The sequence below is a fragment of the Syngnathus leptorhynchus genome, chromosome 3, assembly GCF_054491065.1.
Source record: "Syngnathus leptorhynchus isolate UIUO chromosome 3, UIUO_Slep, whole genome shotgun sequence".
NCBI lineage: Eukaryota > Metazoa > Chordata > Actinopteri > Syngnathiformes > Syngnathidae > Syngnathus > Syngnathus leptorhynchus.
This window is the reverse complement of record NC_141197.1, coordinates 7,416,082-7,442,505: the sequence shown is the minus strand read 5'-3', so window position 1 is coordinate 7,442,505 and position 26,424 is coordinate 7,416,082. Positions and strand designations below refer to the sequence as shown.

Sequence of the window (26,424 nt, the reverse complement as noted above, 5' to 3'; positions counted from 1 at the left end):
AGATAGATAGATAGATAGATAGATAGATAGATAGATAGATAGATAGATAGATAGATAGATAGATAGATAGATAGATAGATAGATAGATAGATAGATAGATAGATAGATAGATAGATAGATAGATAGATAGATAGATAGATAGATAGATAGATAGATAGATAGATAGAGATACTGTAGATCAATTTTGTGCAAAAGAAACACAAACATCACTTGCCAGTGCTTGATAGAATTAAAATCATTAGGATGCATAATTACGCAGTATGCTGCTCTGCAGAAGAGTACTGATGTTAATTATGAGCTAACAGAGCATTTGACAGAGATCTGATTATCTCAAGTACGCACAGAAAAGCAACAGATAAAATGAGATGATTTCCAAGTGGAATTTTCAAGAACATTTTCATCAGCATTTCTATTTATCATATCACTTACATACTATACAGAATTCAAATCCCTACTGCTCTGTCTCAATAAATACAGATTCAATTCCATGTTACAAGATGAATCTTTTTTTTTTTTTTTCCTGTCCTTGCACAGCCAAATGTAGCACATGCCCAAAGATCCTGGGCGCAGCCAAAGACCTACATAGAGTACTCTATCTGAGCTTCACAAGACCCCTAAAACAAGCTTTGCCCACTGGATTAAATGATGCATAATTTAATCAGATCAATTTAGAGCTGTTTGCAAAACCCAGTCCAATCACTTGTGTTTTCTTTTTTTTGCACTATTTCTGCAAGTGTTGTGGTGTTTATAAATTCAGAGCAAACAACTGAAAATCTGTTGACTATATTCAATAACATTACTAATCGTCTTAATCATCCTTTTCAAATATAATAATAATAATCTGAGAATCTGTTGACCAAATGGATCAAGTTCAGTCTGCAATTGCTTTATGTTTCAGGATTGCTTGGTTGATTCTTTAGGTGAGTCATTCTTTCGATGGTTACGGGAGAGATGAGATGGAAACTGCTTGTTTGTAATGGTATGGCATGATTTGAGGCTGGAGTGAGTTGAGGTAAAATCTGTCTTGATCACTGTGGCTTACTTTGTCAAAGCACCTGTTTAATGATAAGAAGATCTTGGGCTCAAATCCCAACAGTGCGTATTACAGAATAAAATTATGGCTTGGCTGCCGATGACCTAAACATGATTGGGAGGGTTACTTGATTTTTAGTTTTTATAATACAAGTCCCACAACATTAAAGTAATATAATTTGACAATCATACTCTTGATTCCTTTTGGATTACAACAAGTGCTAGGCCGATGTGAATGCCTTTTGAAAGAGCCCCACTGTTGTACGGCATATAGTTTAAAGGAATACGCTGTAAGAGTGGTAACCAAAACCAGTGATGGTAAACCAATTGCACCATTTGCACATTAAACCAGCTAACAATGATTCTTTAGAAGAAAAAAAAAAAAGGTATACTTTTGTAGTTTTCGGCCACTCTTTGGTTTTCAGGACGCATTGCGTCATAGAATAATGTAGTTTTTCTGTCATAAAGTTGGTAATCTTTATCATTTATGTATTTATGTTGCCCATAGTTGAATCTTAAATAATTGTGAATTGTCAATTGAAGTTGCACAGTGTGAAACTCCTGACAAAAGTCAAATGTTTACTATTTGTTTTGTATCTATAGATACAAGTGTACATCGTGAATACATAGGTTTTGGTTCCAGTTTAAAAATGTTCAGGCCAACCCTAACCCTAACCTCCTGCTACTGCTTCTGCCGTAGACACGCCAGGTAAAAGTGTTTCGAACCACCACTGCTTTGTGTGTCAACAAAATCATGCTTTAGTTGGTGAATGCGTCTGTAACCATATTTACTGTACGTCTGTGTAGCCAATATTTCAAAGATTCTTGTCTGGATTGTTAAGGTTTTGTTTTCAACCTCTTATTCCCCTTTTTTCTCTCGATTGTTTTGTTTTACCTAGCTAATTTTTTCATTTTCTTTTGGAAAGTACAAATGGTTTTACATTTGCATAGCTTGTTACCTCATTTCCAAATATTTTTTGTTTTAACTTACCCATCGTCATCATAGTCAATGATTGTTCAACGGTTGATGATTTGCTGCTATGGTGTTGTTATATGAAAGAACTAATTACTTTGTAAGGTTTCATACTAAAACATATTCTTTCACATTCGGCTCTTTGTTCCTACTTTCTAGGTTTCCGTGACCCCTTGTGCTGGTCATGAGTCAATTTATCGAGGTCATCATTGTCCTTTCAGGGCTACTAAATAATAAATTCTTATCCGAGTCGCATCCCAACAGAATGTTCCTGTTTCGACAGTGGCAGATAGCATTGTGCTCTTGGAGAGAGCGTCAGCGGGAACAGGAACAGACAAACACTCAGGGAAATTACAGTAAATGGACCAGTTTGCCGGTTGAACAACAATTTCAGTGGGTGGAAATACATCAAATACATATAGGGAGGAAAGAAATCTGGTGTGAAACTGCCCCAAATGAAGTCCCCATTGTCACTCTGTAAGAAACGTTGCATGAAGAAGTTTGCAGTGTCAAAAATACTCAACAAATACTGGAGTATACAGTGTACCTGTGACCTCAGCTCTTCTGCCAATAAACTCTTTCCAAATTCTTGCATAGTTGCATCATAGCTGCATTGACTTGTCAAACCACAAGATAACTTTCATCATCAATATTCTATTATTATTACTATAGCTTTTAAGTTTTATATTCTTTTGAGACAGGCTAGGAACCTATTTATTATTTATTTTGTTGAAACTAAGAGATCCACAAGGAACCTATCACCACAACTTGAAAAGTAAACGTGCTAAATAGAGTGACACATAAAGCTTGAGTTAAAAGTAGGATGAATCAGTTAACAACCTGTAATCCTGGTAAATTGCCCAAAGGAAAAATCGTTCATATTTTACGGTTTAATGTTTAGGTTCGCCAGCAGAGATCAGTGTTTTTTAAGTATAAGTGAAAGCAAATTAGGCTCAATGAGTTAATAATGACATCCTAAAACAGACATTAATTGGTATCCAAATAGGACCAAAACAAGGTACTCAGCCTCAAATTTGCTACTACCTCTTTTACACAAAGGTGGATTGTAATTTAAAAAGCCAACACAAATGATAGCTCTGTAATATAGCTGCTTGCACAAGATCCCTAATGTATTACACACAGCTTTCACTCTGATGCGTGCACGTTCACTCGGTAACCGCGAAGCACAAAAATCAATTTAACAAGTGTTGAACCAAAATGTGTGATAGAGCATCTTATTATACTGTACAGGTTATCAGAACATGACTTGCTACTAATGTTTTAACTTTATCTCTACAGTGCAACATCCTTGCCTGTGTTACATCTGTGCGCCATTTTTTATCCATAAAAATATTCTGCCACCCTAAGGAGTGGAAAATTAAGATGTTGGGCCATCCTGTGCGCCTACACAAAATGTGGCGTGATAATCGTGGCAAGTAACAACTGACAAAGATGTCATCGTGAAAGAGACTATGAGTGGTCGAGCACCCCCAGACACATACACACAAACACACACTCACTCACAGATGTTCATTGTACCTTCATTTGATCTCATATGGGGACAATTTCACTTTAAACTGTACGCCTCCTCTACTTCCAAAACTCAAAATGGGAGACGGGCTTAGAATCCAAATAAGCCATAGATCAAATCAATGTCAAGGGAGATGAGTGCCTTATCTCTCCTGGTCATTTAGTTTGGAGTTAGTGTTTGCTACAAAGATCCACAAACAGAAAAGTGAACTCCCCAGCCTGACCTAACACTTCCTTGGATATCATACAGTATTAGGATCAGTAAAAGTCTGGGTTTGACTAGGTCGCTTTTTTTTTTTTGCCCACTCCCTTAAATCTGTAAATCTCCCTTTTTTGCTATAACCTACTCCAGAATGATTCACGACAGGAATCATAAGTGGGTCTGCTGTTTGAACTTTCTTTAAAATTGCTTCTGGGAGCTCAAATTTTTATTCAAAAGAAAAATACCATGTTGAGCTCAATTAAGCCACCGATAGAAAGACCAAAATCTTTGCGCTGAAAGAAGAGGGCGTAACGGGGGTCTCCTTGTAGATCTTTGTGGGATGGAAGTAGACTTTTCACAGCCACTGTGCCTTATCCCTCATTTGCATCAAAATCGTGTCAGGAGCGTGGGGCGCTGTGTACCCTCAATTCCCACCCCACAAATAATAGTGACAGAATGTTCTTAAAATATATTTTTTTAAATGATGATGAATATAATCTCTTCAATTAATGATTCAGGATTGTCCCACACTGGTGTTATACTGAATGAATTAGCCTCCATGACCACCACTTACACCTGCGGAGCACTGATTTGTCTATCTGTGCCTCAATCAGAAACACAAAAATCAAGTCACACTGCCTGTGCCTGGAATTTGACCTGCTCTTCCCCAGTCTAAAATTTGTAACCAAATTTCCAGATGAGCTTGAAGAGGAAGCACAAACCTCCAGTGAGGCCAAACTAAACCATGCGTGAGAATAATAATGCACCTGCTTTTGCACGAAGCGCAGATTATTTTCTTTCACCAAATTATCAGATCTGTCGGGAGTGAGGAAATTCCATAACTAGTCTGAAATGTTGGACAATTTATGTCTCGACATTTTTGCAAGATCTTTCTTCAAGCATGGCCACTGCTCTGTGACCTGACATTTTTGTTTGTTCCATCTCACAGATTATTTCAAAAGATTTGGCATCAGCATTAAGAAGGGTTGAATTATTTAAACTTTTGGTGAAGTGGCCTTGCGCTGCCTCATGCAAAATACATTGGAACACCAAAATAAGCAGCACAGTTTCCTCCTTGCTCTTTACAACTTGCAAATTCTTTTCAGAAATTCTGTCATGATCCAGTTGTCTGTTTGCTCTCTTGAGTGTTCTGGTTTCTCAGTTTCCTCTCTAGTGTGGATAGGCTGAGCCTCCTGTGGAGACCTCATCTCCACAAGAGCCAGGCTCTTAGTGCAGGAGAAATATGAGATCAAATTTGTACTAAGTTCATTTTGTTTTCACTTGTCAAGTCACTTCACTGGTTCTTTTATCTCAAACAAGATCTTGTTTGGAATAAAAGAACCAGTGTTTGTTCCAACATTAATATTTCAATGTCAAAGAGCACAAGACATTTTCAACACTTGAGATTGGTCATTATTTGTAAAAATTATAGCCTCACGCATGGATTGACCGATAGTATATGTTTGTGTATCAAAAATAGGGAATTTACCCAATTATAACAAAAGATGTTTCAACCCACCACCAGTGAGAAACGCTGCTTTGAAAAAAATAATTTTTCGAGATGAAGCAAATAAGCCATCAATGGTGTTGGTTGACCTATATCTACAATGTCCAGTTTCGGATGAAAAGTGTGTCTTGAACATGTATTTTGGTGTTCAACATTGTTGTCTTTTATAAAATTGAGATTTGGTGCGCATATTTTAGCAGAACTAATCAGATCATCGCTAACGATTTAGCTGAACTAATCAGAAGAGGATGGAAAAAAACATTACTCTTAGGGCTCATCTTAAGTCTCTTAGGCTGCATTCAGAAATTCACGCTGATGGCCTGACTGTTGAGTTCAGCGAGGCAGAGTGCACCCCACTTCCATTAATTTCCCAACGCAGACCACGTCATCAATTTGTACTTGAACTGTTTCCATCTTTGTTGCCTGACCTACTGTATACACCATGTTACCAATTTGAGCGCCAAGAAGCATGCTCCGGCCCACCTTTTTTGGTAAACTTTGAATAACTAAACAGTATCTTTGAGCAGCCCTGAGTTTTCAAGCAGTGCAAGCAAAGCAGGGTAGTTGCAGTTCTGAACGTGACCTGAATAGTAAAATTCTTTGCAAAGTTGTTCTTGCACCACCATATTCAGGAGCAGAAGTTTTAAAGGCACTCGAAGGTACAAGGATCGAGCATTGAGGAGGTTCCATGGGTGAAATCATGGCATATCTGAGAAATCCTCTGTGGAAGTCTCTACTCGATGGTGACATATTGGAAGCGAATGTATACCAGCTGAACTGTAATTGACACAAGACTTTGAATCAAATAGTTGTGTGCAAGTGTATGTGTGTGTGTGTGTGTGTGTATGTGTGTGTGTGTGTGTGTGTGTGTGTGATTAATAGCATAATAGCAGGTACTCAATTTGATCTTGCATGTTGGTTTCAAATTATTAAAATATGGTAAACCGTTTTAAAGTATTTATTTTTGTTTTATGGAATAATTGTTTAGTTTTTCGGACTGTTTTCTGCTTTTGAAATATTTTTTTCAGTTTTTTGTGGGGAGGAATTCGGTTTTTCAAAATCTTGTTTTCTGTTATGTCCCCTTTTTCTGATCTTTGTCAATGCATTTTTCACTCTTTTTACCAATATTTTTATTCTGTTTTATATATATATATATATATATATATATATATATATATATATATATATATATATATATATATATATATATATATATATATATATATATATATATATATATATATATATATATATATTCTGTTTTATTGAAGATTTCCTCCGTTTTTTTAGAATATTTATTTCTATTTTTCATTCATTACATTTTTAAATGACAGAAACAAATAATTTTGACAAATAAAAAACAATCACTTGAAAAGTTATTCAAATTATATGTCAAAGAAAAAGCCCCCCGAAAACGCTCAGAAAAAAACTTTTTTAATTAAGCGCGGTCCGTTGACGTGTTCCTCCGTTATGTTGCCAAATAAACGTGCCTTTTTGATTGGTTCGTTGGGTTGTCGTTTTATCTCGCGATATCAGAAAGCCTTGCAGCTCCAAGCAGACTGACGCTTTACTGTGTGGTGGTCAGTCGCTGTTATGCATAGGAGGCGGTACGTTCTGTTTGCCCTCCCTGGTTGATTCTGCCAAATGTGAAGTAGGAATATTTGAATCTAAACTACAGGCGAAAACAACTTCAGTCGGCTTGGCCAAATAAAATTCACCTCCGCATCATTGATCATCATTGATGTTGCAGGTAAGGTCGCGATCACGTCTTTTTTGGCTTCGTTTTTTTACGCACTCATGTACAGCTAGCTGGATTACACTTGTATTTAACGAGTTCTTAAAAAAGACACAGACCAAAAAAAAAAAAAAAAAAAACAACACATCAGCAATTGTCCTCTCTCTGGAAATATATTTTTCCTTGAAATCACTTTGCCGTCTCGTCTCTACAACATCATCGATCACATAGGCTCTCCACAGCGGAACTAGAAAAAGAATGCAGTAACTTCAAAGCTCCATGTCCTCCCAGGGATATGAAACCAGCCTTTGCTAAGCTTATATGCTAACGACATGTCTGCTTAATATAAACTGGTTCATTGGCTCTGGGACTGTGTTCGCTTTGTGCACAGTGTGTAATCATGTGTAATCAGTGTCTTTGTTAATGTTGTTGTTGTGAGGCAACTACACTAGGAGACTCAACACTTGTTAGTTTCGGATCCATGCCAGCAACTGTGTGAACCTCTTAAGTACCCTTGTTTATTCCCACTTAGGATGGCCACATGCGCACGCTTTAAACTGTTAGGTTTCAATCGCTTCTCACAGTAATTGTCCTGATTTCGTCTTTTTCCGTAGTGCACGGATTTCATGCCGTGAGATGTCAAACGGCTTGCTTATTTGCAGATGTCGCGTTTTTTTTGTGAGATAATGATCAATGTATGTGATGTACTTCACGGATGTTGACGAGGGTTTGTTTTCATTGCGATCATGAATTTCAAAACAATACAATGGGGAAAACCCGTAAACATCAGTAGAGGGAGTTCAATCACAGATCAATGATACTATGTTTATTAATTCCAAATAAAAGACTGCAGTTGTTTTGGGAGTATTTGAAGAAAAGATCATTCATTATTTTCATTAATTGTTTTCATGCACATTCATAGTACATGATGTGGCCTATGCATGTTTCGGCACTGTATAAGGACTTTCTTGAAATTCGCCATTATTTCAATGAATAAATTATGTTGTCTATGTATAGTATACTATGTACATATTAGTGTGTGTGTGTGTGTGTGTGTGTGTGTGTGTGTGTGTGTGTGTGTGTGTGTGTGTGTGTGTGTGTGTGTGTGTGTGTGTATATATATAAATATAGCGTTCCCATATTTGATACTTGAATGCATTAGTTAACACATGTGTACTTAAATGAACTAGAATCTATCACAGCTGACTTTGGGTGAGATGTAGTCACCATTCAATCTCAGGGCAGAGATGAACCAGAGTATTTGGGAGTAAACACACATAGAAAGTATACGTTAACACCACATATTTTGCCTGGAGCCGAGATTTAAACCATCAACCTCAGAACAGTGAGGCCGACGTACTGTCCTGTTGTTTCTAATGAGGTCATTTAGCTTGTGGTTTGATTGTAATAGACATCCTAAGGCTGGATTTAAACCAATGGTTCTCAAATGATGGTGCGGGCCCCCGATTTTACCTCAGGGAACATGTTAATTAAGATACAATGTTATGCGGTGGTGTACTTTCCTCCGAGCCGGTCACGTTGATGATCAATCACAAAGCAACAATGAGTTTGGAAGCGGGATATGTGGCTGCGATGAAAGCAAGAAGCGCTGAGACCAAACAAAGAAACAAAGTAACCAAACTTGGCGACACCAGTGGATGAATGCCTGGATGCCGCAATTAATTCTGTTCTTGGAGAGGTACTTTGTGCATTTCTAGCAGGAAAAGAGGTTTCTGCTTTTTTAACTTCCTGATTAGGATTTCCCTTGCTGTGATTGGTCAAAACAAAAGTTACCACATCAACCAATTAGATATATATTTTTTTAGCATTGTATGTCATTTGAACTATGCAGTGTAAATCACTTCTTATTGTTCTGGTTTATATTATGCAATTATCAGCATGCAGTACATGGCCAATACATTATTGTCCTATTCTGAAAAGCAACTTCTGGATCATGAGTATCTTGCTAAAGGACTCTTTGACATCGTCACAACGGCTCAGGATCAAACCCGTAATCTTTGGGTTGCGAGATGACCCTCTTACCACCCTGGCCTCGACCATTTATTTTGTTAACGCAGCAGTTCACTGAAATGTTGGTTAATAACTAGGTCCAACTCCAACGCATGCTTCACCTCAGTGGTCGAGTTGCCCTAAGGACAAGGAATCTAAAACATGTCTTAACATTTTCACATCACACGGCTTCATTCTTTTGCTTTCATGCTTCCTCAAGTAGTTTCTTGCACATTGATAATGTAATGTGGTGTATAGCATTTCTCACAGGGTGTGATTTGATTTGTGTTGGTGGTGGGTAGAGTGTGACATCCTGCTTGTCTCTGCATTATAAAATGACAATTGTGTGGCTCCATTTAGTATACTGTATTTTTTGTTATTTCTCCTTGCAACTCTTCTAAGGATTTAAAACACAACTGCTGTTATTATACACTAGAAGACCTAATCGAAGACATGTCTTGATGTGAATGTATTCAATTCGGAACAGGGGATAATTATTGACCTAATATCATTCCCAGTCAAGCTGCTGCACAAGAAATATCATTTACGAAATGTTCAAAATGTATTTACAAGCGTGAGGCATAAAGTTAATGCTCTTGATTTATATGGGTGGTAGCAACTTAAGAAAGGTCAAGTGTGTGGGACAATATGTAAATGCAATGTAAATGGTGTCAGCACAAGGTCAAGCATGGATAGTCATCTCCAAGAGGAGCTCAAGTGCTATTTGGCTTCACTGCCCTGTATTACATTACACATTCCGGAGGAAATATTATTTCATGTTTTCCACTATAATTGCAGTTACGTTGCATTCCAAATTATTATTATGCAAACTGATTGTAATGTTAGTCAATGCAATGATTGCAATGTTCATCAATGCTTTGGCATTCAGTATAATTTCAAAGTCACTGACTGTTAGAGAATAATTTCAATGTTTTGAAACAAACTTCACAATGGTAATTGCAAAAAATTAAAAATAACCATTTACTGATTTTGCAGGATCAGAAAGTTCTATTTACAGAAATCAAAACCTTTTTCAATCAAAAACAAGTTCCAATTTAACCGTCGGACTTCATATTTGATCATAGCTTTGCAAGTCTAGCATGCTTTGAACTTGAGTTTTTGATCAGCTTCTGCTTGAATTTCTTTTCAGCATGTCAGAATAGCCCTCCTAAAGTTGCAGTTTCAATATGAACCCCCCACCACCACCACCACCACTTTCCTAGAGCTTTGCTTGAGGATGCATCAAAGGTTCTTAACACGTTTTAGGTCAGTAGAGGATTTTCTTATGCCCATGGTAGTGATGCCAAAGGTAGTCCTTGAGGTGGTTCACTGATGAGTGCCATGCACGCAACCCTGGATGATCAAAATGGATGGAATAGTGGATGGCCGCCAAGTGCCAACTCGGCTGCAATGTCAGCAGGGACGTACCAGAGTCATGTTTTGAGCCAGAATCATCTGTACTAGCTATGATCTTTGCGTAATTTTTCTTAGCCGGTCACTGCTTGTCTCACCACCATTTTATGTTTTCTCAATTTTCCCAGAATGGCTCTCATGGTTTGCTGGTGTCCTTAAGCTTTAGAAATGGCTTTGCCGACTGATGAATGTCATTTAAGGTCATTTGTCATCTCTTTTTGAATTCCTTCAGATGGATCCTTCGAATTTTGTTGCATTTAAGAGATCTTTTCATTATGGTAGACAGATTCTTTTTGTGTGATTTCTTAATTGAATAGGACTCTAAAGGTAGTTAGGCTTGGGTGTGGTGAGTGCAAAGGAATTCAGTTTTCCGTACTCTAATTACGCTTGGGTGTGGTGAGTGCAAACGAATTCAGTTTTCCCAAAGCCACATGAGTGAAGATATGTGGTACATAAAAACTATATATCCAAAAGGATTATTCTCAACAGACCATACGAGTGTCCTTTCTAACATACCACTGATCATCAATCTCAAAATAGAAGGATTTGGTTTCATGTATTTTGGCAGACACTATGACTACTTCATATGTATAGAGACATAAGGCACACAATAAAAACACAACAAACATTTGTTGTGTGAACCCATTACATTTACATCCAGTTTTATTGACTCCAATGTTTTTGTTCTTTTAGGGAAGTTGCGACCATGCGTTGCCTGGCAGCTCGAGTCAACTATAAGACCCTTATTGTTATCTGCGCTCTTTTCACACTCATCTCTGTGTTGCTGTGGAATCGCTGTACCAGTAACACCTCCCTACGTTTTTTGCCTCGACCCGCATTGGTGGCACCAAGTCCCAAGGAAAGAGACGTTGGCCTCGGCAGCCAACAACACCCTCCACAACCTCCGGAACCTCCACCTGTTGTCGGTGGCATCAAGTATGAAGAGATTGACTGCCAGATCAATGATGAATCCACAGTCAAAGGCCGCCGTGAGGGTGGAGAGATCTATATGCCCTTCAGTTGGATGGAAAAATACTTTGAGGTGTATGGCAGAGTGGTTCAGTATGATGGCTATGAACGCTTTGAATTTCAACATAGTTACTCAAAGGTTTATGCCCAACGGGAGCCATATAACCCAAATGGAGTCTTTATGTCTTTTGAGGGCTACAATGTGGAGGTCCGTGACAGAGTGAAATGCATCAGTGGAGTGGAAGGTAAGGCTTTTTGCACCCATATATTGATACATATACTTAAGATATACACTATACTGCATGCGCATGGCATCGGTTGTTCATTCATTAAATTACAGCCTAAGGCTTGCCCCAATTTGGTGACATGATTTTCAGCTTGTCAGTATATCAGCAAAACAAGATTTTTTTCGGAATCTTTAAACATCTCGAAGCGGCAATAACCGCAGCGTACAAAGCTATTGCTGAATTGAACCACAGTCGCTTAATTTTCCACAAAGTGTCTGGATTTTAGTATCAGCGTTTAAGAGTGACAGTAACAGAACTGTTTCCAGCCAGCCAGCTCACTCTCTGTGGACGCTTATTGTATAGGTGGGATTTGTACAACATTGTCACGCTCCTTGGTTTTGGTTAACTGACGAACTTGTGAAATTTCCCTGTAGCTTAGTCCTTCGCAATAGGGGGGGTGATGCTGGTGACCCCAGGGAACATGGTAATTAGGATACAATGTTTTGTAATCGTGTACTTATTACAATTTTATAGACAAATGATACTATTTATAGACTCTGCGGTGTGAAATATTTTCTTCTTCCCGGTGGGTGGCATAACAGAAAATATCTTTCTTTTCTGAAGGTGTGCCTCTGTCTACTCAGTGGGGTCCTCAGGGCTACTTCTATCCCATCCAGGTTGCCCAGTATGGCTTGAGTCATTATAGCAAAAACCTAACAGAGCGTCCACCCCACCTGGTGGTGTATGATACAGCCGAGGAGAGAGATAGCCGAGCCAGCGTGGCAACATGGAGTGTGCCAAAGGGCTGCAGTTTCAGCCGTGTCCAGGACAAGAGCCGAGCCACCTCAGTTCGCCAGTTCAGTACCCCAGGTATGTACGCATTCAATGAGTCCCCATGGCCTTGGGGAAAAAGAGTTTATCGCTTGTTAACTGCGGCTGTAGGTGGTTCGATATGAGTTCCACCCGCAGGACAGTATGATTTGTATGTGTGGTGTGACTCACTCATACAATGTCACACAATATAGTACCAGCAGACTGCGTTGGTTGGCAGCGGATCCACTCCATTCTGACAGATTCCTAAAAATAATGTTACATAAGCAAATAGTAGACTTTATGGAATGATTAGTGCCAAACTAACTTGAGAGGCTTGACGGTTTTATAAACCCGAGTCCAGACAGGATTGTTTTTGGTTCAGAAAGGGGGGACGTTTGCGGAAGCATCTCATCTCACAGTGTGGCCGGACACAGTAGTAGCATAAGTGGCTGCTTCATTCTCTCTTTCTTCCAATTCACATAGCATCAAAATGATTTACTTAATCCACCGAATATTGTCATCTGCGTATTGCTTCTCTTTTAATAAAATGTCAACAGACTTTGATGTGCGTTGAGAATTCACTGTGACGGACGACAAACGGACCTCTTGGGCTGCCCAACAAAATTAACGTAACGAAGGACCCCTTCGACTGCCTACAAACATGCCTTTCTAAAACAAAACAAAACAAGACTTTCTATACAATGTGCTATTAGGGTTAACACGATTACCAAATTCTGGACCCCAAAGTCCACGCAAAATTGAGATTTAGGTGAATGTGATTTATTAATGTACGGTGTGAATATTCAAGATGATAGTGAAAGGAAAATGTGACCATATATCAGAACTGAAATTTTTCCACCCTAAGCTTAGCACGTTAGCTGTCGTGATTGTATAGAGTGCCTGCTGTTTTTCTCTCAAGTTGTCCTCTACTGAGGTGTTGTCTCACTGTAATTTTCCCCCCCACACCCACACACACACAATTTCAGCCTCTCATCATCAACAATTTCTTTGCCGTTGTCAGCCTCTACACTTTTTTTTTTCCTCCCTCTCCTGTCTAACCTCACCGTGCTTTACGGCTCAACTCCCAATCATTGCTCTTTCCTTGCTGTTTTCATCATTACTCCTTTGTTCTTTTTTTCTCAGCCCTCTGAATCCTCCTTTTATCTGTCTTGTCTAGCTGCAGATTTGAACCTGTCATCCACCACTGTTTACTGATTACCATCCACCTTTCTGTCTTTTTGTACTGTCTAAGCATTGTAATTTGCAATCATATTTACTTGGTGTGGTCTGAATTGGATTCTGATCAGAAAGCCCATCTTCAAAGTATGTCTTTTTCCTCCACTGATGTCTGATTCTCTCTTGGTCTAGTTCTGCTTCCTTCCACTTTCTCCTCTTATTTTTTGTTCTTAGTGTATCTAGGGCACAAGTGTTGAGCACCATCTCAAGTCCTCTGATAAGTGGATCAATTGTGAGTCTCCTGATAATAACCTACTATCTGGGATGTGCTTTTTCCTACGCTGTCCTTTACTGAATACCTTCATGGCCATGCGGTTGGTATAATAAAACAAGTGCGCAAACAATATTATGCTAATCTATTTGAATGAATACATTTCAGGCTTTCAAATAATTTTGTATATTTCCAGCTCATCCTTGATGAATGTGAGCGTTAACATCGGCTTTACCGAGCCAAACATTGTGCCGATGTTGTGTGGGCAGCTGTATAAAGCTGGCACTATTTTTTTTTTTAAGAGAAAATTTGCAAGTGAAAATATCTCAATCGTTTTTAGGGATGTACTGAAAATTCCCTCACCGGAAATCTTTGGCCAAAAATGGCCCTAAAGTGCATTTTCAGGTTTTGACTAAACTACTATTGTCACCAAAACAACACAGCAGAAATGGGATGTTGTGAGGTGCCAACCAGTTTGGTCTCTGTAGTGTCTCTCCAGCAGCCATATATGTGTGGATCCAGAAAGTTCCTCACAGCTTTACAGATTTGGCAAAGTGCAGTTTTTGTCCTTAGTTTCCACATTGGTTTCTGGTTTCGGCCAAGAATTTTCATTTTTGATGCATCCCAAATGAATTTAATGTTCGGGTTGTAATGTTAATAACATGTTCACACCAAGTGCCTTGAACACAACAAAATATTTAACGTATTTACCCTGTTGTCTGGGAAGCTTGGTCTCGAGACATCCTTATATGAGTTAAACCCTTTTTACACCACATTTCGTATGACTCAGCCGTTCATTGTGTATGTGGTGAGGGGCGGGGACCACGAAATGGAGCATTGCTGGGTGGTGCGGCACAGTGAGAGGTCTGCCACCAATGGCAAGGCATCCAGAATAGGAAAATATTCTATTTGAGAGCCTCCAATTGGAGAGGAGATATTGACAAATAAGAATAAGCAACATAAAACAGTTTTTTTCAGTGAACAATACCTCTTGTCAAGGTGTGGTCTAACCAGTTGCACAATCTCTCTTTTCAATTCCTGCGGGGCTGTCATTTTGCATTGCCCCACGACTTCTTCGCAATGAGCGAGTGCAGTGTGCAAATTGCTTCAACTTCAATAACTGTCATCTTTTGATAATGTAGCCATCGCCTTCGAGTCACATCACGATACTCTTTTGAACAATCGTGCATGAATAAAATGTACATTGATTGTTGTCAGTGAGATTCTTTTGTCTTCCTCTGCATACTTGCAAACATGGTCCGTCACTCAACTGAATTTAAAGCAGATAGTTTAACTACATGCCATCCCCGTCACCTCCTTTAAACAGCCACATTGAAGGAAAGAACAGAAGAGGTGGAATCTCGTCTATATTCTTTAGCCATCCTTTATCGATGGCCGAGTAATCACAGGGCCAGAGTACAAATCCACTTACTCTCTGCATTCCCTTAAGTAATGGATTTATGAGTGCATTAAAGAGCTGTAGTCATCCAGAGGCCCCTGCCAGGCTGTCTCCTTCATTTCTCCTCCCAACGACTGTCTTTTTGGTCTTCGTCTTGTTATCCCATCTCAGAGTATGCTACTGTGAGATATATAATTTTTCTGCTTGACAACTGGCTTCTCTCTTGGCTCATTTTCCTCTCATTTTGCTGTCCGACTCCATTCAGTGTCCCTTAAAAGCCATCATTCCATTACTCATCCCGTTTTCTGAATTCCCCCCCCTCGTTTCACCTCTAACCAACTTTTCAAGGGTCTTGATTCTATTTTGGACTATTTTGGCTATGCAGAATAAGAAGTGATGTGGTGAAAGAAAGGATTATTCTGAGATTTGCTGGCACTTCAGGGGATTGAAGTGAATTCACAAAACCTACTGAAATAATTATGCTGAGCTTGAAAAGACTTAACTCAGAGAAAGAGGCGTTGTGGCAGACTGACAGCAAGCTGAATAGTCAAATGAGAAACAAAACTGCATTACCACCTGGTGTTGTACTTTACCTATGATTTACCTCAGTTCTTCCTTCTCTTCTGTTACTTTAAATTATGAGCAGCATGCCATGACACATCTGTCATGTGCATCCTGAAATAGCTCGACGCTGTTGGTTGAAGATACGCCGTAAAAGTGAAAATTATGTTTTTTTTACATTGAAATGAGGCGAGAGGTTTTTTTTTATTTTTTATATATCTTGCTCTATACACAGAGAGTCAGTTAAAAATAGTCTCATGGCTCACTCAAGAATTGTTGAAATTCAGTCTCATGAACCTCTCTCTATCTGCACAGAGTCAGAGGCAGTGTCACTCCCTATAGATAACACCAAAGACTTCATCCTCAGCTTGGACATCAAGTTCTCCTCCAACGGCAGCTTGTCTGTGATCCTCGACACTACAGAGAAAGGCTCGCCCTTCACCATCCGTTATGTTACCAATACGCAACTCATCGCCTTCAAAGATCGTGAAATCACCTACGGCATAGGGCCACGAACCACGTGGAGCACCCTGACGCGTGACCTCCTTACAGATTTTAGGAAAGGCGTCGGCTTGTCTAACACCAAGGCCGTCAAAGCCACAAAGGTAGGTGAGCTGCTTGTTCTGACTTTTGGCAGGTGACGATCGTAGTTATACGAGCCTACAGTTGTGATTCCTCGCAAATGCATTTTTTTGCACTTGATCTAAGCTTCATTACATACGGTTCCAACTATAAAGCTTCCAACAATTTTGTTCCCATTTCTCAAATGCTTATTGAGTGGAAGGTGATGTAACATAGTGCTGAACATGGCCTTTTTTTTTCTTTGGGTTGAACATAACCTTTTAACCGTCATTGTTTCTCCTTTAGATCATGCCCAAGCGAGTTGTTCGATTACTTTTGCAAGGACGGGGATTCGTTGACAACGTCACTGTCTCCACCACTGCCCACATGGCCGCCTTCTTTGCCGCCAGCGACTGGCTAAAGCGGAACCAGGACGAACATGGCGGCTGGCCCATCATGATCACACGTAAATTGGGTGAGGGCTTCCGGCCTCTTGACCCTGGCTGGTACTCGGCAATGGCCCAAGGCCAGGCCATGTCGACCCTTGTGAGGGCCTACCTCGTCACCAAGGACCGCACTTACCTCAACGCTGCGCTGAAGGCAGTCGGACCTTATAAGGTGCCATCGGCGCAACACGGGGTTAAGGCTGTATTTATGAACAAATATGACTGGTACGAAGAGTATCCCACCTCACCGAGTTCCTTTGTCCTCAACGGCTTCATCTACTCCTTGCTGGGACTCTACGATTTGAGCGAGACAGCCGGTGAAACGCTGGGCAAGGAGGCCGAGCAGCTGTTCAACCGCGGCATGGAGTCGCTGAAGGCCATGCTGCCGCTCTATGACACCGGGTCGGGGAGCATCTATGACCTGCGCCATTTCATTTTGGGCACTGCGCCCAACTTGGCTCGCTGGGACTACCATACCACGCACATTAACCAGCTCCAGCTGCTGGCATCAATAGATAACTCTCCGCTCTTCAAGGATATTGTGAAGCGCTGGAAAGGCTACTTGAAAGGCAGTCGCGCTAAGCACAACTAGATAGACTCGAAAATCGAACGTGTGACTCGAGGCTTGACTGAATGTGAGTAGGCTTACGTATGATGTGCGTCACTCTGTAGGCGTTGCGGTGTCGGGTGTTTTTTTTAAATCCCAAGGATGTATAAGTAGCTGCAGCTTTCAACATTAAGATGAGTGCGTTCTGTTACGGGTGTTGTGTTCTCCGCTGCATTGTTTGTAGCACGCCTTTTTGGGAGAAGCTCGTGTTTGTAATTATGCACAGACTTAATTTAAAATGGATTTTTTTTTTGTCTTCAGAAAATGATTTGAAATAATTTGAAATGCTTTTTTTTTGGTCTTCTGAAACTGCTATGAAATAACTTACAATGGTGAGCCCATTTGAGCTATTTTAAAAATTTCATTCTGGATCAGTGGTTCTTAACCTGGCTTCGATCGATCTCTAGGGGTGAGTCGGTCTCAGGGGTTCTGCGTTACGGAGGTCCGAACACACCTGTTTTATCGTGTTAAGTTCGTGATGACGCATATCTGACCTGGTCTCGCATAGGCAACAACAGAAGTCGCACTGATTTGCAGGTATGTAATTTGTTGTGAGTTTATGCATTGCGTTGGTTTTGTTCTTTGAACAAGGTGATGGTCTTGCACGGCTCCTTTTGTGCACCAGTAAAAAAACATCAAGGTTGTGAATTTGAAATTTGTTTTGATTTCTTACTGGTGGGGTTCGGTACCTCCAACAAGGTTAAGAACCACTGTTGGAGATATATGTTGAAAACTATATGAAGACATGTTTGGAAGAGGAAATTGCCCAAAAAAAAAAACGTTATCACATAGTATGCATTACGCTACCACACACAAACGACAATGCAAATAACTTGCCCTTGATTTCCACTGCTTTTCAGTAAAATGGTGGCACCTTAATTAACCAGAATGCTGCTACAGATGCAAAAGGTCAGAGTTCAACATCCCCCAAAAAATTGCAAGCGTTTGTGAGGCTTCCATGTTTGTTTGAAAGTTTGAAAACATTTTTATTGAACTGAAATCAGCCTAAATGGAAAGATGCATCTGTTTACCAATTTATCTATTTTAGAAAAGAGCTTCTAAATTTGTTGTTGTTTTTATTACCCCCATCACCCACTTTTGTGAGCTGCCGATGGAAGATAAGGTAAATGAACACACTGTAGCATTTGCACTACTGGCGAAATGGATAGAAACGGTCAATCACCAAGGTGGGCAATATCTGCCAATCAAGCCTATTTTAGTACGATTTCAAATCGGTTAATATTTGTTCAGTTCAGATTATGAGGCTCTTGCAATCAAATATGTCGGATAGACTTAGCACGGCTGTTTCTATGAAAGGATTTTGGGCTTTTTTTTCTTGACTGATTGGGCATGGACACTAAAAGTTGTTCTCTCATTACAACTCACCGTTCCAATTTGTAAATTCAGCAGACAAATGTAGTTTAGTTGAGACAATTTTGAAATATAGCTCTGTGGACATTTGAAATGCCTAAGAAGCCTGAGGGGACTTATTGAGAGTCTTAAACACCCCCTAAGTAGATTCTCATTTTTCCTCAGTGTATCATACATCAAACATCTCAGCTTTTTTGAATTGTGTAGCCAAACTGAAAGTCTGAGTCTTGCCAAGAAAGCTGCACTCTTGAAATTACTGGTATAAAATTGGCGAGGGGTTATTTTCCCCAAAAATAGGTTTTGTGCAAAACGTTCTGAGAAGCTTTCTGAAAAAGGTCTGTCCAATATTTTACCCAAATTGGGTTGTTTTTAACCCGGCAACAATTCAATCATGGAATGTGCTCGAGCGCCTGCACACAGTCTGGAATGAGTCAGCAAAACAAAAAGACTTTCTCAATTATGTTTCTATTGACCTTGCATAATACTCAGAATCGAAGCGTGCTTATCCATTAGCCAGTGAAGCACCTCTCTGCTTTCAACACATAGGTGGATTTTTTTTCAAATGGGAAATTAAACTAAATATCTTCCTTATGACAATAAACAGGAGACCATGCAGCTAAAAATGTTGTTTTAAGTAAAAAGACATTAGTGCACAATTAGGATGGAAATGGCAGGAGAACACGCGATAGAATATTATTGTGCTAGTTTGCCTAAAATAATATCATAATACAGTAATGATGTGATTACCCATATTTGTTGGGCTTACCGGGACATTGATGTTTACTAATGATGTGGTAACCTTTAGAAACGGTGAGATGCACAACAAGCATAATTGAATTTATCAATACAATTTTGACAGAAATACACAAATTGACTTACAACAAATCTAGTTTGTTCACAGTTTTTCAGGAGTGAGATAAAACTATTTTATTTATTATTTTCTAATACATCACAGTTAGCATCATGTAATATTTATGGATGTGTGTATGTCATTTTAAACCAGGCATACTTGGAGAACTTGCAGGAGTTTTTTTTTTTAGGTTTATTTAACTTTTTTCCCCCCAAAGGCAAAGACATTTAATCGATTTTCTGACTTATTTTGACCTTCAGGCGTCAGATTATGTTCCGCAAAATGCCCCTACTTTGTCACTCATTTACTGACACTGTCCGATTGATCCAACTTGATCCAAGGATATCAACACGTCGTAGCTTCCAGTCTTGGCAGTTGTTTTTGATTTGAACTAAATTAAAGTGGTGGCTAGTTGCAGAGGGGACAGAATGTTTAAAAACAAAACAAAAGCTGACTTTATTGGTTGTTGACAGTAAGTAGAGACACTAGTCATATTAACAATGATTCAATTAACGTGGGTGAGATGTAATGCGATGTGTCGGTTTAAGTATATTTGAATATTTTATTCTAAAAAATGTGATTGTAGAAAATATGTCTTGTTTTTAATACTACCCTTTTGAAGGAGACATTTGCCCTATTTCCCTGTCATTAGGCACTACTAGGTCAAACTCTGAACAGATCTAAACACAACTAATTGGACTGGAAGTTGAATCAGTTGAAGTTTCCTTTCGTACTGGTGCTTTACCCTAGTTTATAGTTTTCTTTGTTGTTAGTTAGCAACACGAAAAAAATCAATCTAATAAGAGTTTTTTTTTTCTATGAGGCTCATGCTTGTTTGTATTTCCTTCGAGTGAACTCATTTTAAATGTCACCATTAGCACAGTAGCTCAATTTTTTTTGTTTTAGTTATACCAAAGTTTCATAGTAGAGAATACTTAAATGTATCTATTTTTGTGCAAATTATTTCAAGCATTTTATGGACTTCAGTCATTTCGGAAGAGAACTCCATGTGACTATGCCTTTTAACTAATGCTTGTGCAGATTCGAGTAAAATTTGCTCTACTGTTGTTTAAAAATAGAAATGAACAAAAAGCTGTACACTCCCATAAATGTTCTTTTTCAAATTCATTTAATGTGGATGCGGGATGGGTCTGTCTCTTTTGTTTAGAGTAATATACAGAAGAGTTAAAGGTTTTGCTGGTCAAACAAAAGCACAAGTTCTATTTAAGATACTTAAAAAAAAACTGTCTATTTTTGGCTTTATTATTTCTTTCCCAGATGAGGTGCAACATCTACATTAAGAAAGCTGCTGTTATTATTCAACTATACACTTTTCTTTACCCTCATTTAACTTTTTTTTTTTCTCACTATCTGCTCATATAGTTGCCACTGACTCGACCTAATTTATGCAATAAAATGTTTACTTTGATTTGTGTCATCCTCGAGTGGTTCTGTAGACTTCCCAGTCCAAGCACAACGAGCAAATACTACCATCAATAGTTTATGTAAATGTTTATACTCTGTTTATACTCTAAGTAAAACGTTGTGCATCAAAACTAGACCTTGTATGAAAGGTGTCATCATCCAGCTGCTGAAATTCACAAGAACTGTTGACCGTTTGTTGGATGTTCATGAGGAGATGTGTGTCCTCCAATAACAAAGACATATACAAGGAGTTAATAGTGTTGTAAAGCTGTATGTTGGAAAGGCGGCCGCCGTTACGCATGGCTCATCAGCTTTGCAGAGTTCCTTCAACAAGGCAGAGTGAACCGTTGCTCCATTCTTCACCGCAGCACGCAAGTGAAGTGCGTGTGTGTGGGTAGGCCCATTCATTTGGGGATTTTTGAATGGCATGCAAGACAAATACAGTGTAATTTTAAGTGAGTTGACCTCGTGTGAGAAAAAAATACTCCAAATGAATTTTTGCACTTGATATTGGCTTGCTCTTCAGCAGTTTTGTGCAATCTATGCATGGGGATTTTTATGCAAAAGAGCCTTTTGCATTGGGGTAAACAAAAACGTGTATTTTTTTTTTCTTTGCGTCATACCCTTCTCTGTTGGAGTGCATCTTTCATATATGCTTTTCAAGCATGAAATATATTAAGATCATGTGATCTACAGTGCGTTAATGAAAATGGCTTCTTTAAAATGGCATTTTCGTCCTATGTTCCTTCCTGTTGGTGCTGGCAAAAAAAAAACATTATGGCATCCTCCATCATTTAATTTGCCCATTGCTGCTTACATCAAAACGGCAATTGCAATACCATGAGCATGAATGATTCTGATCTGAAGGCATATTAAATTAACATGGCAGAACACAGTGACTCAAATCTGATTGGATGAAAAAAATGCAACATCCAGACACAGCATTGAGAAGAGAAATGTTCCAAAGTGAACAGAATAAACTGTTGCTAATAAATGAAAACAAATCCTAGAACTTCAGTGGTCAAAGCTTCTGATTGTCAACCCTGGTGGTCCGCCACTGCTGTAATGATCATAATTAAGCTCAATTGCACCTGCAAGCAGGCATGGCGATCTATCAACATGGTCCATTTATCTTCATTGAGCCTAGGTAATTGTATTTGGAAAGCATTTAGCCTTCAGGGCTTAGTGATCTTTAGCTATTTTAGGCTACTTCTGGTCAAGCTGTTTTGCATCACTCGTTCATTAATATTGAACACTTCTGACTTTACAGCAGACAAACAACATACCCGAAATAAATGTCCTTAATGTCTAAATGAAGAGAGACAACCCAGATTAATATTTTATTCTAATTACGCTCTTTCCATGCAATGAGAAGTGCAGACACCTCAGAGGAAATGCGCCTGCTTGTATTTTTCATTACCTTCTGGCATTTTTTTGCAACATAATCATAATGTGTGTAGCACGGCAACACGTTCATCCATCTCCATGCTTTCTTTCAGCTCTAATGATATTACCATCCCTCTTGACTGTTGAGTCCAGCCTCCCTGTCCAATAATTATCATAAAGATGATAAGCTCAGTCTCTTCATGGCTCCTGTGCGAGCCTTCCTGTCGCCTCGGCTGCCATTCAGATGCCTTTGAGACGGCCTCTGGCTTTATGGTCTTCATAAATTCAACCACTTGATGAAATTAACACTCTTGAACCCTCCTCCACATTATTGACTTCCTGTTTTGGGGAGTCTTCATGCAGTGATCCTCAAATATTGTTACCCTGGGACCCGCATGCTTCATTGTTGCATAGTCGTGACCCACTTTTATCGAGGCTAAGAACACTTAAGAACAAGTTTTGTTTAAAAATATCCTCAAACAACACTTATATATTATATTATATTATATTATATTATATTTTCACAAGCTGTTTGAATCTGGTTGATCTACCATCGAAAGGGATATGGTACACTTATATAGTGTAGCACTAAAACCAAACTATGAATACATGTATTTTTTTTATTAGCTGTCCACAACTCACCTAAAATGGATCCACAACCACATATGGGTTCTGACCTACCACTTGAGAATCACCATCTTCAAGGACCGCCACTGTGATGGAAGCTGAGAGTGGAATGACCTTCTTCTCACTTTGTATGAACAGGCTGCGTTCTATATTTCTTTTCAGAATATATTGAAAACAACCTTTTGAGACACTCTTGTGTGTCATTACTAGAATTGCATATTGTCTTCACTTTTAATATCTTTTTTTATATATTTGTTTTTTGTTCATGTTTTTATATTTGACCAGTTTTTGATCGTCTGATTTGAAAACAAGTTATTTGTCAGTTTGTTTTGTAGCTTTTACTGTATATAATTTGAGGTGCTCATACATTTATTTGGGTTGACAGTCATAATTGCCCTCCGAAAGAAGCTATGACTAAAATGCGGCCCGAAAAAAAATTAGTTTGACACCCCTGCTCTAAATGGCCGACTAGAGAGTATAGCTGCTTTGGTTTTGTGAAAACAAAGTATGTACTGTGGTGAAGTGTAATTCACTTGTCAGCCCAAATATATAGTATACAATTTTCTCCAGGCCAGTGACATCATGGTCTCACTACAACCCAATTACCAGTTGTACTGAAGTCTCTAATTTGATTCAATGTTGAGACGAAGGAAGCAACATCAGCTACTATAAATGCCCTTCTCAGGTCTCTTGAATTGTCCTCCATAAATCCAAGTTATTGTGGCCTGAGCATGGATGTGTGAGGGACATATTGAATTTATGATTTCTGCAATATAGGTTGAACTTGTGATCACAGAATTGTCAAAAAGTTTAAGATTAATTTTTTTGTGGTGTGCTACTTGCCCAACATTTCGTAATGATTCATTTGTGCATAAAGGATACAGTGGTGTGGGTGTTATGTTTAATGTTTTAATTTCCTTATGACTTTGTATTATCAAACTTATGTCTTTCTGAATAACTACACCAGAACCTTATCTAAGTTAGACCACAATGAGAAAAAGAAATATTTGTTTTGTTTGTAACACTTATTAAACACAAAGTAATGTCAATACGTATTATGTCTAATGCCAAGAATTCTCCAGATTGAGTCAAAAACAAGAACGGTTGAAAGTCAGCAAAGAAAAAGAAGTGCCTGGAGTGAAAAACTATTAATAATGTATCAAAAGCCTGCTGTGCATACCACTCATTTGGATACACATATGCCGGCAACAGAAACTCAAGGGACACCAATCAACAGCAGCATTCGAATAGACATCTGTTACTTTTTGTCTCACATATGCCATCATTACAAATGGAAAATGTGTAGACATACACAATTAATTATTGTTTTTGTAAAGTAATTGAAAGGGAGGAAGTAGTAAATCATCTCTTTTTATTTTCAATGCTGACATTTAATGTACAAAGTACTCCACTAGGGAATGAGTCAGTCATTATGTCAGATTTTTTTTCCTCCATTGGTTTAGCTCTTTTATTGAAACACAAATCAAATGACACCAATAATTCCCACAACAGAATGTAATTTTTCATTGATTTGATCAAATTACAAATGTCTGTGGATACTTCCAAGTGCATCTGTATAAATAGTTACAATATGTACAAGTAGCCTCAAGGTCCCTCATCCAGTACATTTTACAAATAAATAAATCTTTGTCATCTAATATTAGTTCATTCTTTGTCTAATGGTTGTTCTCTCCAAATGTACAATATTGTATTCAATTGTCAAAATTAGTCAAGGATGGGAATTTAATTTGGCCATATGGGTAAACCTCACGCTGGTGCTCAAGATACATATGTATACATATTATATTCTATTTGATTCTTAACATTTGCATTATTATGAACTTGACAGTGGCCTACTTTTCAAAACAATTCTCCTACATGCACATGACTTGGCGACTTACTATAGATTACTGTCTTAATCCTTTATTATTCTTGATCCAAAATAATAGGTTAAGGTTTTCATGCAAGCACCAACCTGCCAGTTAATTTCATGTCATGTTCCTATTGCTTTTGCAGCTGTAACGAAAATGTTTCAGGCTTGCCACGCGAGGCTCTTGGCATACTGTCAAGAGATGCAAGTCTGAAACGTTTGACCTTTTCATCAATAACATCCATCCATCTACTGAGCCTGTTGATCTGATTTCAGCGAGAGCCGATGTACTGTATACCGTTGACAAGCGCAAAGAAAACATGTAAACATCACACAGGAAGGTCCAAGCCGAGATTCGAACCTAAACCTCAGACCAGTGACACAGACGTCACGTGCAGTGAGTACTCGGCTAGTCTCGTCTGCATTCCATTTAGTTTTGATGCTCTTATATTAATGAAATTAGAATGACAAAAACATTCACCTCGGCACACATGAGACATCCATCCTTTATCTGAACCGCTCATCAATGAAGATTAACATCAGAAAGATAGTCATAAATATGTTTCCGCCACTTGAGCGTTTCTCTTGAAAACACTGACATCTCGTGGTCATACAAGTATTGCCTACTGTTGTCATGGTGACCCTAGAACTCATAATTTTCCCATCCATCCGTCTGTCCTTCCATCCTTCCGTCCGACTGTTCGTTTGTCCATCATCCATCCACCCATCCACCCATCCATCCATCCATCCATCCATCCATCCATCCATCCGTCCATGCCACTGAGGTACTTTTACTAAGTTATCCCACCTGACTTTAAGCGAGAGCCCCCATACCCTTCAACATTTGGAATGGCTTTCCTAAGGTTAACATGCTCCTGATGTATCATGCAAAGAAACAATCAATCAATTTTCTGAAATGCCTGTCAGCCAATTCTGCCAGTGGTCAGGTGTCCTCGCAGAAATTACTTGTTGATGGTAATAAAAAAGGGCATGGCTGAGGTAGTAAGGCCTCAAATACAAATGAATGACATTCATGCCCATGATGAGTGAAATCTGCCGTTATCCATTCTCTGTTTTGGTTCTTGTTGTTATGTCTTCAACTTTCTTTGTTTGACCTTTTTTAATCCCTTTGAGATGCTTTCCTTCAGGAGTCCAGGTAATGCATCTCTTGGTATACAAACATGCTGTGTTGCCCTGGTGCTATTCCCCCTGAGTGAGAGAGAGCAGAAATGAAGCTTGGCAGTAGTGCTCAAATTAGGTCTTAACATTACATTGTTGTGTTTGTTACTAGTGTCGACAAAAATAATGCAGCACAATACCTTAGCAGCCAGCACAATATAGCTTGAAGTTTCAAGGACATATTTAACCATGAATTATAATATTGTGTTAGTAGTCATGGGTCTTTCCCTAAATACTACAGTAGTAAGGTATTGAATAAAATTCCCATTAACGTTGAGGATAAA

General features: G+C 38.9%; 1 protein-coding gene across 1 annotated transcript; it reads left to right on the top strand.

Annotated features, from left to right (window-relative positions):
* The first annotated feature begins 6,827 nt into the window (after positions 1–6,827).
* Positions 6,828–21,959, top strand: glceb (glucuronic acid epimerase b). The gene is made up of 5 exons (XM_085908053.1): positions 6,828–6,994; positions 11,096–11,616; positions 12,223–12,468; positions 16,134–16,423; positions 16,686–21,959. The coding sequence occupies exons 2-5, from the start codon at positions 11,109–11,111 to the stop codon at positions 17,415–17,417; spliced, it is 1,776 nt and encodes a 591-aa protein (XP_085764179.1). The 5' UTR covers positions 6,828–6,994; positions 11,096–11,108; the 3' UTR covers positions 17,418–21,959.
* The last annotated feature ends 4,465 nt before the right edge of the window (positions 21,960–26,424 follow it).